At 49.0% G+C, this 16,347-nt stretch overlaps 1 protein-coding gene across 1 annotated transcript in view; it reads right to left on the bottom strand.

Annotated features, from left to right (window-relative positions):
• Positions 1–4,570: 4,570 nt before the first annotated feature.
• LOC115091752 (ecto-ADP-ribosyltransferase 5-like) overlaps positions 4,571–16,347 on the bottom strand; it is a 98,731-nt gene continuing 86,954 nt past the window's right edge. The window contains exons 4-5 of the mRNA XM_029601929.1: positions 10,210–10,239; positions 4,571–5,440 (exon numbers count right to left, since the gene is read on the bottom strand). Coding sequence (XP_029457789.1) covers positions 5,313–5,440; positions 10,210–10,239 — 158 coding nt within the window. The 3' untranslated portion in view covers positions 4,571–5,312. The remainder of the gene's footprint in view (positions 5,441–10,209; positions 10,240–16,347) is intronic.

The following is a 16,347-nucleotide window of genomic DNA, read 5'->3' as shown; positions in this document are numbered from 1 at the left end:
AAACTTAGTCCGTACTGCAAGGAAAAAAACCTTCATTAATAGCATGACCCAGGCCACTGGAACCACGACGAATGATCCCAAGGAAATTTGTGAATGTTTCCGCCAATATTACAAACATCTTTACGCGCCGGATCATGAGAGAAATGAGGAAGAGGAACAGCAGTTCTTCCAAGACTTGCCCATACCGCAGCTTAATGCCAACCAGAGAACCTTTCTGAACAGACTGCTCCAGCCTTTTGAAATTTCCCAGGCTATCTCCGTCACCCAAACAGGAAAATCACCTGGCCCAGATGGCCTATCCTATGATTTCTACAAAATACTCCAGCAACAAATAACTGATCCATTAACCCAATTTTATACCGCAGCTCTCTCCAGGGACCAATTCCCATCCTTCTTTAACCTCGCACACATCACAGTCCTACCTAAACCAGGTAAAGACGTGCTGCACCCTTCATCGTACCGTCCCATTTCATTATTGAACTGTGACTTAAAGATTCTGGCAAAGGTGCTTGCTGACAGATTGAATGTTTTATTACCCTCATTGATATCTTCTCAGCAAGTGGGTTTTGTAAAAGGACGATCTCCTCATGCTAACATCTTAAAGCTAATAACCGCAATGGAAATCTGCCAAACACAGCAACTTCCTGCACTTGCTATAGGGTTCGACTTTGAAAAGGCCTTTGACAGAGTGGCATGGCCATATCTTTTTTCGACTCTGCAGCGATTTGGAATTTCAGGGGAGTTTCTGCAATTCATTCAGCTGTTGTACGCATCTCCAGTCTCCCGCATCATAGCCAATAGTTACCTCTCCAAAGATATTCATATCACACAAGGAGTGCGCCAGGGCTGCCCGCTATCCCCGCTTCTGTACATTCTTGCCATAGATCCCCTGCTACGTAAACTGGAACAGAGTCCGATTATTAAAGGTTTTGGGGGGCCTAACCATATTTTCAAAACAGCGGCCTTTGCGGACGACGTTTTGGTTTTTCTTACCCAACTGCATTACTCCCTGCCGGAAGTTCTCCAAATCCAGAATCAATACGGGCAGTTTGCGGGTCTCAAAATAAACCAAGAAAAATCTGAAGCTATAGATGTTACAGGCACAGTCCGTACGACATGGCCCAGAGACTTTCCTTTACATTGGGTCACAAAAGAACTTAAATACCTGGGAATCAGGATACCTACCCGGATACAACTCCTCTATAAAGCCAATATTCAACCCCTTCTGGACCACTCTATCTCCAAGCTTCAACAATGGCAAGCCTTACCGCTCTCCCTCACAGGAAGGATACACTTAGTTAAGATGATACTCCTACCCAAATGGCTCTATGTTCTGCAAATGACACCGTTGTGGCTTACCAAATACGATAATAAAAAATTCCAAACCAACCTTCGTTTTTTCCTCTGGCGAGGTAAGCGCGCACGCTTGGCTATGGAGGTCCTTATGGCTCCGGTGCATGCAGGCGGCATGGGATGCCCGAACTTAACTTTCTATAACTTAGCATGTGCTCTGCGTTATATCAAGGATTGCCTAACATCTACGTCTACCTATATCCCTTATTCATACCTGCTGGAGTGGTATGGTGTCTCCGCTTTAAACCATCTTGTGCAGGTACCTTCCACCATGGTACTGGCGCGCATTAAACTTCATCTTCTTCTTCGAACATGCTGAATGGCCTGGAGTTCCTTTTGCAAGATCATGCAGCATCCCGGGAACATAACACCCCTTGCACAACTTTGTGGGAATCCGCTATTTCCTCCAGGACTTCATAAAGGACCCTTTTCTATGTGGCACACCCGAGGTCTGATTTATGTTTATCAATTTTTTGAGGCGACCACTGGCAGAAGACTTACATTCTTGGAGTTGCAAACGGCCCATTCGTTATCCTTCACTGACAATTATGCTTTTCAGCAAGTGAGCCATTTCATTAGCGGTCTCCGACTTACAACAGACTCACTGCAAGTCTCTCAAAAAATCAGGAGCATCCTACAGATGGGCACAACACGGAAAAACTCTATATCTCAGCTGCTGAAATCAGTATATGCTGTTATTAAACCATCGCTGCTAGGAAATCTTTTCCTTAAATGGAAGTCATGGTCGAAATGTACAATTACGCTAGATAACTTTCAGAGATCCATGAGAGAGATCAACCTAATCACTGGAAATGTCTTACTTAAGGAAACTAAATATAAGTTTTTGTGGCAAGTATATCTCCCCCCATTGAGGGTAGCCCGTATGCGTCTCATAACGTCTGATAAGTGCCTCAAATGTATGATGGATGTCGGAACCTACTTTCACTGTTTCTGGGACTGTGCTGTAGTACACTCCTTTTGGGTGCTCATTTCTGAGTTTTGCTCCCAACTACTTTACCTGGACCTGCCACTAGATCCCACACTCTGGCTTTTTGGAGTGCTCCCACCCCCACTGCAAGTCTTGCGGAAATCCAAAGGCTTACTCTTACAGAAGGCAGCATTGATTGGGATAAAAGTCATCCTATTTACTTGGACCTCTAACCTAGCCCCGAATTATGAGGTTTGGTTTAAAAAAATGATACACCTCTGCGCACTTGAGTTTGCAACAGCACATAATACGTCAGCGAAAACTTTTGCTACGGTATCTGCAGTTTGGTCTCCGTTCACGAATTATCTAGCACCTACCACTCAACATCAATGAACAATGCTCCATATGTCAGGAGTCCAATTACTTGAATATAAGAATCTAGAGACACTGGTGGGGATACCTTCTTCTTCTTTTTATTGGGACGGCACCTACCTGTCTTGGACGTTAAGTTTTTCCTTTTTTTTTTTTTCTTTAAGAGCACGTAGATGATGCTTGCTCGCTTGTACATTTCTTTTTCTTCTTATTATCTCTTTCTTTCTTTAATATAAGATCATACCAAGATATTTATTTATAATGTATACTGGCTATGTATATTTGAAAAGCACCTTGCTCAGTTTGTATTAGGACAAAGGAAGGGGAGGATAGGGTGGGGCAGGGGGGAGGGATAATATATGGAAGAACGCATCTGCAATGTTTAATGTTTCCTGTTCGATGTTCGCATGGTTTGCATTCTATGATGTGGATTGTTATACTGGCTATACGCAACATGCCATTCCTTGTGTTCATTGTTATGGTTGTAATTTCTCCTCTGAAAATCAATAAACAAATCTTTCAAAAAAAAATAAAAAATAGCCGTGTCCCTGGGCACGGGCTGATGGGCACACGCAAATGTGCGCCCGCGAGCCGGTTCAGAAATTACCATCCCTGAATATATTTAAATACTGTTACATCAACTGAGTATCCAGAGGGAAGACCCACAAAACAGGCACCCTTGGCCTCTTCCACCCATGGGGGGGGGAGGGGGGGAACAGTGGGCGTCAGTGCCCCTTCTACTGGCTGGCTTTAAGGGTCACAAAGAATTAAGAAGGTCCTACCTCAAGTGAAACCCCACACCAATCAGCAGGGAACAATTAGAGAACATTTTCCAAAAATTCTACATCTACATTTCAAAGGGGGAATGTCCAGCACCAGCAACACTTAACCCGTTCATAATGCCATACACTTAGGAGACCTCCAGAGGGGAGGGAGGCCACTCCTGTTGCTACTCCCGCTTCTCTTAACTCCTCACACATGGCCTGTGAAAGGAGCCCTTTTTAAAATTGGTATCACATTGGCCACCCTCTGGGCTTCTGGTACCATGGCTGTTTTACATGATAGGTTGCAAATCACTGGAAGCAAATCTGAAATTTCATTTTTTAGTTCCTTCAGAACTCTGAGGTGAATACCATCTGGTCCCAGTGATTTATTTATTTAAAGTCATTTATAGACTGCTTAGACCCAGTTCAAAGCAGTTTACCCAACTACAAACATAAAAATATGCCAAATATAAAAATAAAAAATAAAATCATAATAGTAAATCAATAAAACACACAAAAAAAATAAAAAAGACAAAAAATTCTGCCTGTAAGCTTTATAAGAGCATCAGCAAGAAGCACTTATACTTCATTTGAAGAAAAAAAATCTGCTAAAACAGATATATATCTGTTTCCTCATTCTAGCCAGACAGGTGATTAAATATCCCTACTTCCATATTCCCTTTTACTCTTGGAATTTCTATCCATAAGGTTTCCAGAGTATAGTTTGTTTCCTGCAAAACTTTTATCCTGCTTGACTCTATGTCATCCTTAACACATAGTGCCTTCCCCATTAATTTTATCTGCCCTGTCACCTGTATGTAATTTGTACCCTGGTATCAAAGTGTTCCATTGGTTATCCTCCTTCTACCAGGTCTCCAAGATGCCTCGCATGTCTTCCTTCAGCACATAATACAGTTTTCAAATTTCTGACTTTGATTACAGACATTTTACAGTAGGTTTATTTGTGTAAGGGGCGAGCTGCTGCTTGCAGAGTTTTAAGGTCACAGCAGTCAGGCGGTGCAAGCTCCGGGTGGCCAGATGGTGCCTGCGGAGAACTTACCGGCTGGATCAAGAGCAGCTGAGCTGCTGCCTCCACTTAAACTCAGTTTAAACCATAGGGCAGGAGGGTGAAGGAGAAATAAACAGTCTAGACAAGTGGTAAAATAGTTTATTGATCAATCTGTATCTAAGCACTCCAGAAGAGGTGCACAGCTTAAAAAGACGTGAAGAAAAATGTTTCCCAGGCAATGAGCAAGTGCTGGCACCCAGCACACAACCAGTCCATCAGCAGCACCACAACTCACACACACCAGTGGTCCTGGTCGGACCCATCCATGGGGTGCTGCGATCTCAGGAATATCTTCAACCTCATCCCAAACCCCACAGCACAAAGTGGCAACGTTCTGTCCTCTCCCAAATCCGGGCACCACCTGGGGCAGAGGGGCCCAACCAACCCTCCAAGGGGCCGGTGCCCAAGCTCTCGGGGGGGGACTCGATCCCAGCCCTCGCCAACAGAAGCCAGGAGGGCCTACAACAGCAGGATCATTCAGGTGCTGTCCTCCGAAACCTCTTAGCAAAAATGCAGAGGCCTTAGATAGCGATAGTCCCCACAATTACAACTCCCATCTTTCTTAGAAATAAATACGCACTCCAAAGTGCTGACAGTCTATATAATACCTCTCTTCTACTGATGCTCATACAAGGTTTACATTTCTCCCTACCGGATAAAAATACCCGTAGCAAAATAGGGAACCTTCAGACCCCAAACGGATCTGTTTACTAAAAGAACAGCATCATACCATTGGTTGGATAGACCAGCAGCCATTGAATGATAAAAACATTTCACCCACAAAAGCCCCTCCCCATCTCACAGTGCTCTGCCGAGAAAAGATGTTTTAAAATAAAATGCTTTGTATAAAAACTAGAGGAGAAGCTTCATTGCAGCAATGTGGATCCAACAGGGTGACTCCGCTGAGGAGGTGAGAGGTCATCACGATGGGCGAGGCCAGCACTGCCCTTGGAGCTGTTAAGAAGAGCACAGCATTAATAAAACAGAACCCCTTCTGTCTCCCCAGTGCCTGACGGTTCCCCATAAAAGCCTAGAGAAAGTCTGACCTGATGAGTGCGCTGTATAAAACTGGCACAGCACAGTACAACAGAATAGCAAATTTGTTCTGCACCAGGGTGGGCTTTTTGCATTACTCAAGATGTATCAGGAAAGCCTAAATGAAACACATTTGTTACTAATCATATGCAAAAGGTTTAAACGGGTCAGTAACAGCACTGCACAGGGGTGCAGAGGAGGCAGGAGCTGTGGGAATCAGAGGGAAAGGAAGGCTGAGCAGCCGTAAATTTCTGTTGTAAACATGTCAGCACAGGCAGGAGGATGTAGAGAAGCAGAATAAAATTATTTCTAAGAAATGCAAGAAATGTTGCTGGAATAGATGAGAACACACAAGGCTAAGCTGTTTGGCTGTAGCTTACACAGAAAGCCAGCAAAGAGACAGGACGAGTGCTTGATTATGGTAATAAAACTGCAAGGACTGAGACATAGTGCAGAATCCCATGCTGTCTAGTGCATTTCACAATGGGAGTACGCTTCTGCAGAGGTCAAAGAGCATCTTTTGAATAGCTTTCCTTATGTGACAGGAGCCTATTTTCCATCACAAAGGAATCCCTGAAGAGGATTCTGGGTGAGGGAGCCTTCTTGGCCCCAGTTTTGGAGTTTGGTTCACTATTAAGGAAGTTCATGGGGAATTTGAAAATATTACAGGATAGCAGAAGGAGTCTGCCACTGCTGCTCAGTGAGTATAGTGGGTGTGATATTCTGAATGTCCACTAGATGGCCTCTATTTTGGTAAGCATCCATGATATGGTTGCATCTTGTCATGGTGAGAGGGTGGTTGTTGGTCATATGAGTGAGTCTTCTTAAGAGGATGGGGAGCAGGGTCCTATAGAAGCAGTGTTCACCAAACACATAAGAGGTAGTGGAGGATTTTGACAGAGGGAGTTTCTCACAACCCATCGAGGGAGTGGGTTCTGCACAGAGTGGCCTCTCAATTGAGAGGACTTTGCAGGAGCTTTTCCCTTCAAGGGTAGGTGTTTCTTCTCAAGGGGATGCAACCAAGGGGACTGGGCCGGGAGTCCCAAGAGGTAGACAGGAGTTGAGAGGTCCCATAGGTGTGGCCTGGACTTGGATTTAGAAAGCCTCAGAAGAGTGAGAGTTGGGGATATTGGGGAATGTGCTGGATGGGAGCTGAGGTGGAGAGCAGAGTTCACTGGTCTACAGATGTGGCCAAGAGTAATTACCGAGGTGTTTATAAGTGGTATCTATGGTATTAAGACTGATAACTAGATTATTTTGAGGGAAAAAGAGAACGTGAGGAGTAAAGGATTGGTGAATCTCGGGAGTTGACGGAATGGTGAAGAGTATTTATAATCAGCTTCTCTTAACCTGGGAGAAGGTGCATATACTATAGTCTGTTAGCAACATATATAAGGTGCATATAGTCTGTTAACCCTTCCTGTATTTTTCTGTAAACACCTCAGCCTAGCTGGGCAAGTTTATATTGTACACTCTGATGGCTGGTGCCATCAGAAAATAAAAGTTTGTTGTGTGAATATATTTGTGGCATGAGCTCCATCTTCTGGTGCGGAGTGATCTGACTGGGGGAGATGGGGACACAGAAGGCGTTCCCATAACCTCGAAATCCCTGTCCAGCTCAGATCTGTTGCTCACCCTCCTTGCCTCTGAGCCTGGGTCCCACTACAGCATCTGCTTAAGCCACGTTCCCATCAAGCCCTTCCTAGGGTACTGGCACTCGGCTCATTCAGGTGCCAGACCCTCTCACATATTGGGGCGGATTTTAAAAGGCGCGCGAATAGCCTACTTTTGTTTGCGCTCCAGGCGCAAACAAAAGTACGCTGGATTTTAGTAGATACGCGCGGAGCCGCGCGTATCTGCTAAAATCCTGGATCGGCGCGCGCAAGGCTATCGATTTTGTATAGCCGGCGCGCGCCGAGCCGCGCAGCCTATCCCCGTTCCCTCCAAGGCCGCTCCGAAATCGGAGCGGCCTTGGAGGGAATCCTCTAACGCCCTCCCCTCACCTTCCCCTCCCTTCCTCTACCTAACCCACCCCCCCGGCCCTGTCTACACCCCCCCCTTACCTTTCTCCGGGGATTTACGCCTCCCGGAGGGAGAAGTAAATCCCCGCGCGCGAGCGGGCCTCCTGCGCGCCGGGCCGCGACCTGGGGGCGGGTACGGAGGGCATGGCCACGCCCCCGGACCGCCCCGGGCCGTAGCCATGCCCCCGTACCCGCCCCCAAAACGCTGCCGACACGCCCCTGAAACGCCGCGATGACCGGGCCCGCCCCCGACACGCCCCTGAAACGCCGCGACGACCGGGCCCGCCCCCGACACGCCCCCCTTGGAGAACCCCGGGACTTACGCGAGTCCCGGGGCTCTGCGCGCGCCGCGAGGCCTATGTAAAATAGGCTTCCCGGCGCGCAGGGCCCTGCTCGCGTAAATCCGCCCGGTTTTGGGCGGATTTACGCGAGCAGGGCTCTGAAAATCCGCCCCATTATGTGCTACGACAGGGTGGGGGTTACACTTCTAAGTAATCAATTATTTAAAAGGTCATCAATATTCATTAAATTACTGGGACGTATTTCTCTGTTGATTATTGCGTTATCTGGATAATTGAAATATTGTTGTATTCACTTATTTGTATGTCGTCCCCTGACATGTATTATTATTATTATTATTAGGTACCAATATATCTCTGTTATCCTGTTTGATAAAGTTTGTTTTTCTGTGGTTGCCCTTGCTGGATGTAAGCATGGCATTCTAATGCCCTGAGTTGTTGCAATGAGGGTTATTTTATTTCATTGGCTCAGTGTGGCTCCCGTCTCTTCATTGGTTTTCATGTTGATGCGAGTGGTGGTTTTGATAAGCAGAGCATCCTTAGAGTTAAAGCAGTTGTAAGGCAGGACAGGTGCTTCAGAATAAATGGCAAACATGTCTAAGGATTAAGAATGATTAAAGGAGAAGGAGCTGACAGTAGCCTGCCGGCAAGCAGCAACCTGATGGTGACATGCCAAGATGACATTCAGTTCTAGGGACATCATTACACGCCTTTACTCTTTACATCCAACACCTACCGAGAGCAGTCATCCCTCGCCATAAGGCCCCCTCATTCAAGGTGCTGGAGCCAGGACAGGTTCAACATATGTCCATGTCATGCACTGGTCCAGTGTTGCATCCGTCGGTCCTAGACTGCTTCACCCCGTTTGCCTCACCTTGTTTTTGGCTTCTCCCACTTACCTTGGGAAAATGGCTACCGCTGCGTCTACAATCCTCCCTCTCCGGCATCCCCGGAACGGCTATGGTGCTGCCTCCTGCCATGCTCCTCCCAAGGCCCTACTAGGGTGCGCGTGCTACCCATGTCTTTATTCCAGCATTGGCGCGAACCTCGGGGGCGTCCCCCTCAAGTGGCGTCACGCCATCCAGGTATATAGCCTGAACTTTGTTGCTAGCTTGTTGAATTAGCAAGGATTGGTTTCGGTCGGTCTTAGCTACTCTGCCGCTTCTGTGTTGCCGCTGGAAGCTCTCTCTCTGGCCTTTGGGGTATTGCTAACCTGGATACCCGCTCCTCGGGGGCCCTCTGCTTTATTTCAGGTGCCTTTCAGGGATCAGGTACTCGCTCCTCGAGGGCCTGCTCGCCCTGCCTCGGTGCCACTACCATCTACTTCAGCCTGGTGGAATCGCTTACCTACAACTACCATCTAGTGAGTAATCTAACTCTCAGTCTGTCTCATCTACAGCTTTGCCGTGCTGGGAAACCTACACCGGAAGTCCCCTATACCATCGGGGTGAGAAGGGTCCCCTCTGCCGAGGGTCCCGAGACCGCTACATCCAGACTACCTCACTACTGCCACCGCTGGTGGTATCCATCAAGCTGTATAATAAAAGAACAAATTCTGAGTTTGTGTGTCCTGAGTCTAGTCCAGTACTGTGGCTCCCCACGGGGCTCCTCCCTGTGGGCGTGGTCACCTGCCACAGTACCCAAGAATCCACCCAAGCACCGCTAAACCCTAACATCCAGCACGGTGTGCAATGTGAGTTATTGCCTTAGGTGCACCAAACATGGACCTACTCTTCCCACAGATAGGTTCATGTTCCACAGGTGAATAAAATCTATAGCAAGAGCCGTGCTGGGAAAAGCAAATGCATTTCAGCTGCCGCACCCCTCTATCACACTGCCCCGCCTGAAGGAGGAGAGCCCCGGCAGCTTAAGTTATTGCACCCACGGAAGCTGCCGCCGCTTGACATGAACCCCAAGGAGGCAGCAGGGGCCCGGGTACTGGCGCTGCACGGGTGCAGGATATCTGGACCCTCTGTGCAGTAATTTCAGGAAGGCAGAGCTGTCCCTCTCCTTTCGCTTATGTCGATGCTGCTCCAATGTGCAGCGCCTCCTTCTGCCGGCAGTGACCGCATGCATGAGAGCGGGGGCAGGTGGCGGCAGCGACGGCAGGGAAAAGCTGTAAATGCGCTTTGCGTCCTGCGTTCCAGAAGAGGAAACACTTCCTCACATTTTGTGCCTCCATGGCACCATCCCCTGAGCGCCCCGATGTATGGGATCCCCTTCGGTTTTGCCTGACTGCCTTCCTTGTATGTAAATGTTAGAAATAATGGAGCTCAGTACAAAACCGGGCCGTTTCAACACTGCCCAAGAGCCACAGGGACCCAACCAGGAGAATCCACCCCGCAGAACCAGGGAGAAGGTTTCTTACCTGCATGGCCGCAAGCATTGGGCTTTCCACCTAAAAATAAGAACAAGCAGTATTAGGAGTTGAACGTGGATGGACGCTTCCTCAGTGCTGCTCTGGGCTGTCGATGACTGAGATGGAACAGGAGGCGCGCTGGGCGTGGGTAAGCGCCGGCGTGCAGAGGGGCTTTCAGCCTATCCCAGAGATCGTTTGTCAGGGACGAAGGCCAAAGGTCTCACTCACATTCAATGCAACCGGGGAGATTTTCAGTCAGAAGTTTCAATCTTTAACTGAAAATTCCCCTAAATGTACCCACAGCTACACCTCAGGCTCCTAAATTTAGATCTGCACTTCATTTGCCGAGATCTAAGCATCTGTTTATCAGCTTGCACTAAGCCACGCGTTGTTACACGTCAATGCGCTTTCTTAGTCAAGAGGTCCCAGTAATCTCCATAGGGCCTACGACTTACAGTGAGCGTTAAAGCTCTACCACAGGCAGGATACGCTCCCTACATGCTTTCTCCCACCCTATCTCTCCCCCACAGGACCCTCCACCCTACTCACTTCCAAAGGGGTTAGCTTAGGCCTCTGACTCCCAAAGCTTAGGCCCCTCAACCCTTTGGCAACTGATCCCATGGTCACGACTTAACCAGTCAAGGAAGCATTAAAATGAGTGACTTAAGCGAGAAATCCTAATTCGGTGACGGGTGAGGATCTCTGACAGCCAGGACTGGAGTATCCTGGAAGATGGCCGCCACGCGCAGGGGGCACGTTCTGTATGGCCAGTTCCCAGGTCAGAATTAGCCAGGTAATGAATGTCCTTATCTGATTAGTGGGTTTATTACTGACCTCAGGGGGGGAGGCCCAGCCCAGCCCTCTGCTCCCAGGGGCTTCGTGGATCTGATGCATGGAAGAGATGGGGAGAAGTGACATGGAGGGGAAGCAATGTTAACTGGAGGGGGAGAGACGGAGGAGGGATGAGAGTCAATGTAAAATGAAAAAAAAAACCCAGGGAATGCAGTGAGGAAAAGGGAGAAGATGTAGGATGAGGGAAATAAGAGAAATGAATTATCTAATTGTAGGGCTTCCATAATCCTCGCTCTCACGTCCAACACCTGACATTGGCTGGGCTCCGATGTCTCTCTTTTTAGCTTCGTGTCCTGACATTTGGGTGAGGGGAGCTCTGCCACTCTTGCTTACTACTGTGACTGCTTCCCGCTAATGCAGCACTACTCGATGTACACAGCACCGTACAAAAACACATACGAGAGATCCCGATCAGTAGCGCTCACAACCTAATCATACAGGACAGGGGAGATTTGGTGAATTTCACGTATTAAGAAGTGGTTAAAATAAATAAGGCTGTAAGCGGGATAATCAGGGGTTAAGATTGAAAAGCAGATGGTATTTGAATAGGGCCAGAGAGGGAGTGGGACACAGGGTGCAGGCAGCCGGAAAGCACAGAATTGGGAACTGACAGTACAGGAGAAGGACCCAGATAGGAGTGACTTATCCGTGCATCGGGAGGGTGCAGAGAGAGATAAAAGAGGAGCTGCAGGGTGAAGGAGCTTGAACTGTCTGTGAAAACAGATAGTGACCCGAGAAGAGGGCTCACTTATTACCCGTAGCCTGAAATCTGTATCCAGCCTCGGGCTGCCTGTGGAGGGGAGAAGTGAAAAGCACAGGAAGAGAAGAGCCTGTGAGCGAGAGAGAGAGAGAGAGAAATATGCTGGATGTGCACGTGTGCAAGAGAGAAGAGGCTGTGAGCGAGAGAGAGAGAGAGAGAAATATGCTGGATGTGCACGTGTGCAAGAGAGAGGAGGCTGTGAGCGAGAGAGAGAGAGAGAGAAATATGCTGGATGTGCACGTGTGCAAGAGAGAAGAGGCTGTGAGCGAGAGAGAGAGAGAGAGAAATATGCTGGATGTGCACGTGTGCAAGAGAGAAGAGGCTGTGAGCGAGAGAGAGAGAGAGAGAAATATGCTGGATGTGCACGTGTGCAAGAGAGAGGAGGCTGTGAGCGAGAGAGAGAGAGAGAAATATGCTGGATGTGCACGTGTGCAAGAGAGAGGAGGCTGTGAGCGAGAGAGAGAGAGAGAGAAATATGCTGGATGTGCACGTGTGCAAGAGAGAGGAGGCTGTGAGTGAGAGAGAGAGAGAAATATGCTGGATGTGCACGTGTGCAAGAGAGAGGAGGCTGTGAGTGAGAGAGAGAGAGAAATATGCTGGATGTGCACGTGTGCAAGAGAGAGGAGGCTGTGAGCGAGAGAGAGAGAGAAATATGCTGGATGTGCACGTGTGCAAGAGAGAGGAGGCTGTGAGCGAGAGAGAGAGAGAGAGAAATATGCTGGATGTGCACGTGTGCAAGAGAGAGGAGGCTGTGAGTGAGAGAGAGAGAGAGAAATATGCTGGATGTGCACGTGTGCAAGAGAGAGGAGGCTGTGAGCGAGAGAGAGAGAGAGAAATATGCTGGATGTGCACGTGTGCAAGAGAGAGGAGGCTGTGAGCGAGAGAGAGAGAGAGAGAGAAATATGCTGGATGTGCACGTGTGCAAGAGAGAGGAGGCTGTGAGCGAGAGAGAGAGAGAGAAATATGCTGGATGTGCACGTGTGCAAGAGAGAAGGAGGCTGTGAGCGAGAGAGAGAGAGAGAGAAATATGCTGGATGTGCACGTGTGCAAGAGAGAGGAGGCTGTGAGCGAGAGAGAGAGAGAGAAATATGCTGGATGTGCACGTGTGCAAGAGAGAGGAGGCTGTGAGCGAGAGAGAGAGAGAGAGAAATATGCTGGATGTGCACGTGTGCAAGAGAGAGGAGGCTGTGAGCGAGAGAGAGAGAGAGAGAAATATGCTGGATGTGCACGTGTGCAAGAGAGAGGAGGCTGTGAGTGAGAGAGAGAGAGAGAAATATGCTGGATGTGCACGTGTGCAAGAGAGAGGAGGCTGTGAGCGAGAGAGAGAGAGAAATATGCTGGATGTGCACGAGTGCAAGAGAGAGGAGGCTGTGAGCGAGAGAGAGAGAAATATGCTGGATGTGCACGTGTGCAAGAGAGAGGAGGCTGTGAGCGAGAGAGAGAGAAATATGCTGGATGTGCACGTGTGCAAGAGAGAGGAGGCTGTGAGCGAGAGAGAGAGAGAGAGAAATATGCTGGATGTGCACGTGTGCAAGAGAGAAGAGGCTGTGAGCGAGAGAGAGAGAGAGAAATATGCTGGATGTGCACGTGTGCAAGAGAGAGGAGGCTGTGAGCGAGAGAGAGAGAGAGAGAAATATGCTGGATGTGCACGTGTGCAAGAGAGAGGAGGGTGTGAGCGAGAGAGAGAGAGAGAGAAATATGCTGGATGTGCACGTGTGCAAGAGAGAGGAGGCTGTGAGCGAGAGAGAGAGAGAGAGAAATATGCTGGATGTGCACGTGTGCAAGAGAGAGGAGGCTGTGAGCGAGAGAGAGAGAGAGAAATATGCTGGATGTGCACGTGTGCAAGAGAGAGGAGGCTGTGAGCGAGAGAGAGAGAGAGAGAAATATGCTGGATGTGCACGTGTGCAAGAGAGAGGAGGCTGTGAGCGAGAGAGAGAGAGAGAGAAATATGCTGGATGTGCACGTGTGCAAGAGAGAAGAGGCTGTGAGCGAGAGAGAGAGAGAGAAATATGCTGGATGTGCACGTGTGCAAGAGAGAGAGGGCTGTGAGCGAGAGAGAGAGAGAGAGAAATATGCTGGATGTGCACGTGTGCAAGAGAGAGGAGGCTGTGAGCGAGAGAGAGAGAGAGAGAAATATGCTGGATGTGCACGTGTGCAAGAGAGAGGAGGCTGTGAGCGAGAGAGAGAGAGAGAGAAATATGGCTGGATGTGCACGTGTGCAAGAGAGAGGAGGCTGTGAGCGAGAGAGAGAGAGAGAAATATGCTGGATGTGCACGTGTGCAAGAGAGAGGAGGCTGTGAGCGAGAGAGAGAGAGAGAGAAATATGCTGGATGTGCACGTGTGCAAGAGAGAGGAGGCTGTGAGCGAGAGAGAGAGAGAGAGAAATATGCTGGATGTGCACGTGTGCAAGAGAGAGGAGGCTGTGAGCGAGAGAGAGAGAGAGAGAAATATGCTGGATGTGCACGTGTGCAAGAGAGAGGAGGCTGTGAGCGAGAGAGAGAGAGAGAAATATGCTGGATGTGCACGTGTGCAAGAGAGAGAGGCTGTGAGTGAGAGAGAGAGAGAAATATGCTGGATGTGCACGTGTGCAAGAGAGAGGAGGCTGTGAGCGAGAGAGAGAGAGAGAGAAATATGCTGGATGTGCACGTGTGCAAGAGAGAGGAGGCTGTGAGCGAGAGAGAGAGAGAGAAATATGCTGGATGTGCACGTGTGCAAGAGAGAGGAGGCTGTGAGCGAGAGAGAGAGAGAAATATGCTGGATGTGCACGTGTGCAAGAGAGAGGAGGCTGTGAGCGAGAGAGAGAGAGAGAAATATGCTGGATGTGCACGTGTGCAAGAGAGAGGAGGCTGTGAGTGAGAGAGAGAGAGAGAAATATGCTGGATGTGCACATGTGCAAGAGAGAGGAGCCTGTGAGCGAGAGAGAGAGAGAGAAATATGCTGGATGTGCACGTGTGCAAGAGAGAGGAGGCTGTGAGCGAGAGAGAGAGAGAGAAATATGCTGGATGTGCACGTGTGCAAGAGAGAGGAGGCTGTGAGTGAGAGAGAGAGAGAAATATGCTGGATGTGCACGTGTGCAAGAGAGAGGAGGCTGTGAGTGAGAGAGAGAAATATGCTGGATGTGCACGTGTGCAAGAGAGAGGAGCTTGTGAGCGAGTGAGAGAGAGAGAAATATGCTGGATGTGCACGTGTGCAAGAGAGAGGAGGCTGTGAGCGAGAGAGAGAGAGAGAGAAATATGCTGGATGTGCACGTGTGCAAGAGAGAGGAGGCTGTGAGCGAGAGAGAGAGAAATAGTGCTGGATGTGCAAGTGTGCAAGAGAGAGGAGGCTGTGAGCGAGAGAGAGAGAGAGAGAAATATGCTGGATGTGCACGTGTGCGTCTGGGAATGTCTATGGGTGTGTGAGAAGGAGACTGTCAGGTCGATACAGTTAAGTGTGCTCCGTCGGAGCGCACTGTCACCCTGCTCTGGTCTGGACGCGTGTTTTCCCTTTCCCCTTATTCAGTAAGGGGAGGAAAACACGCGGCCCACCCGCGGCACCTAATAGGGCCATCAACATGCAAATGCATGTTGATGGCCCTATTAGGTATGCCCGAGTGATCCAGTAAGTAAAATGTGCAGCCAAGCCGCACATTTTACTCTAAGAAATTAGCGCCGACCCAAAGGTCGGCGCTAATTTCTTCCGGCGCCAGGGAAGTGCACAGAAAAGCAGTAAAAACTGCTTTTCTGTGCAGCCTCCGACTTAATATCACAGCGATATTAATATCGCTGTGATATTAATATCGCTATCATAGCGATATTAATATCATAGCGCTCCGACGGAGCACACTTAACTGTATCGACCTGACAGTCTCCTTCTCACACACCCATAGACATTCCCAGACGCACACGTGCACATCCAGCATATTTCTCTCTCTCTCTCTCTCGCTCACAGCCTCCTCTCTCTTGCACACGTGCACATCCAGCATATTTCTCTCTCTCTCTCTCTCGCTCACAGCCTCCTCTCTCTTGCACACGTGCACATCCAGCATATTTCTCTCTCTCTCTCTCTCGCTCACAGCCTCCTCTCTCTTGCACACGTGCACATCCAGCATATTTCTCTCTCTCTCTCTCTCGCTCACAGCCGATATTAATATCATAGCGATATTAATATCGCTATGATATTAATATCATGGCGATATTAATATCGTAGCGATATTAAGTCGGAGGTCCCCAAAAGTAAAAAAAGTTTAAAAAAAAAAAAAAAATTTTGAATTCGGCCCGCGGCTGTCGGGCCGAAAACCGGACGCTCAATTTTGCCGACGTCCGGTTTCCGAGCCCGTGGCTGTCAGCGGGCTTGAGAACCGACGCCGGCAAAATTGAGCGTCGGCTGTCAAACCCGCTGACAGCCGCCGCTCCAGGCCAAAGGAGGCGCTAGGGACGCGCTAGTGTCCCTAGCGCCTCCTTTTCCTCGTTTGCACCGCGTCGCCTCATTTAAATACTGGATCGCTCGCACCGGCGAGGGGCCGGTGCGCGCGCCGGGAGAGCGGGCGTTTGTCC

The sequence above is a fragment of the Rhinatrema bivittatum genome, chromosome 5 (assembly GCF_901001135.1).
Source record: "Rhinatrema bivittatum chromosome 5, aRhiBiv1.1, whole genome shotgun sequence".
Lineage (NCBI taxonomy): Eukaryota > Metazoa > Chordata > Amphibia > Gymnophiona > Rhinatrematidae > Rhinatrema > Rhinatrema bivittatum.
This window is presented reverse-complemented; position numbering and strand designations above follow the sequence as displayed.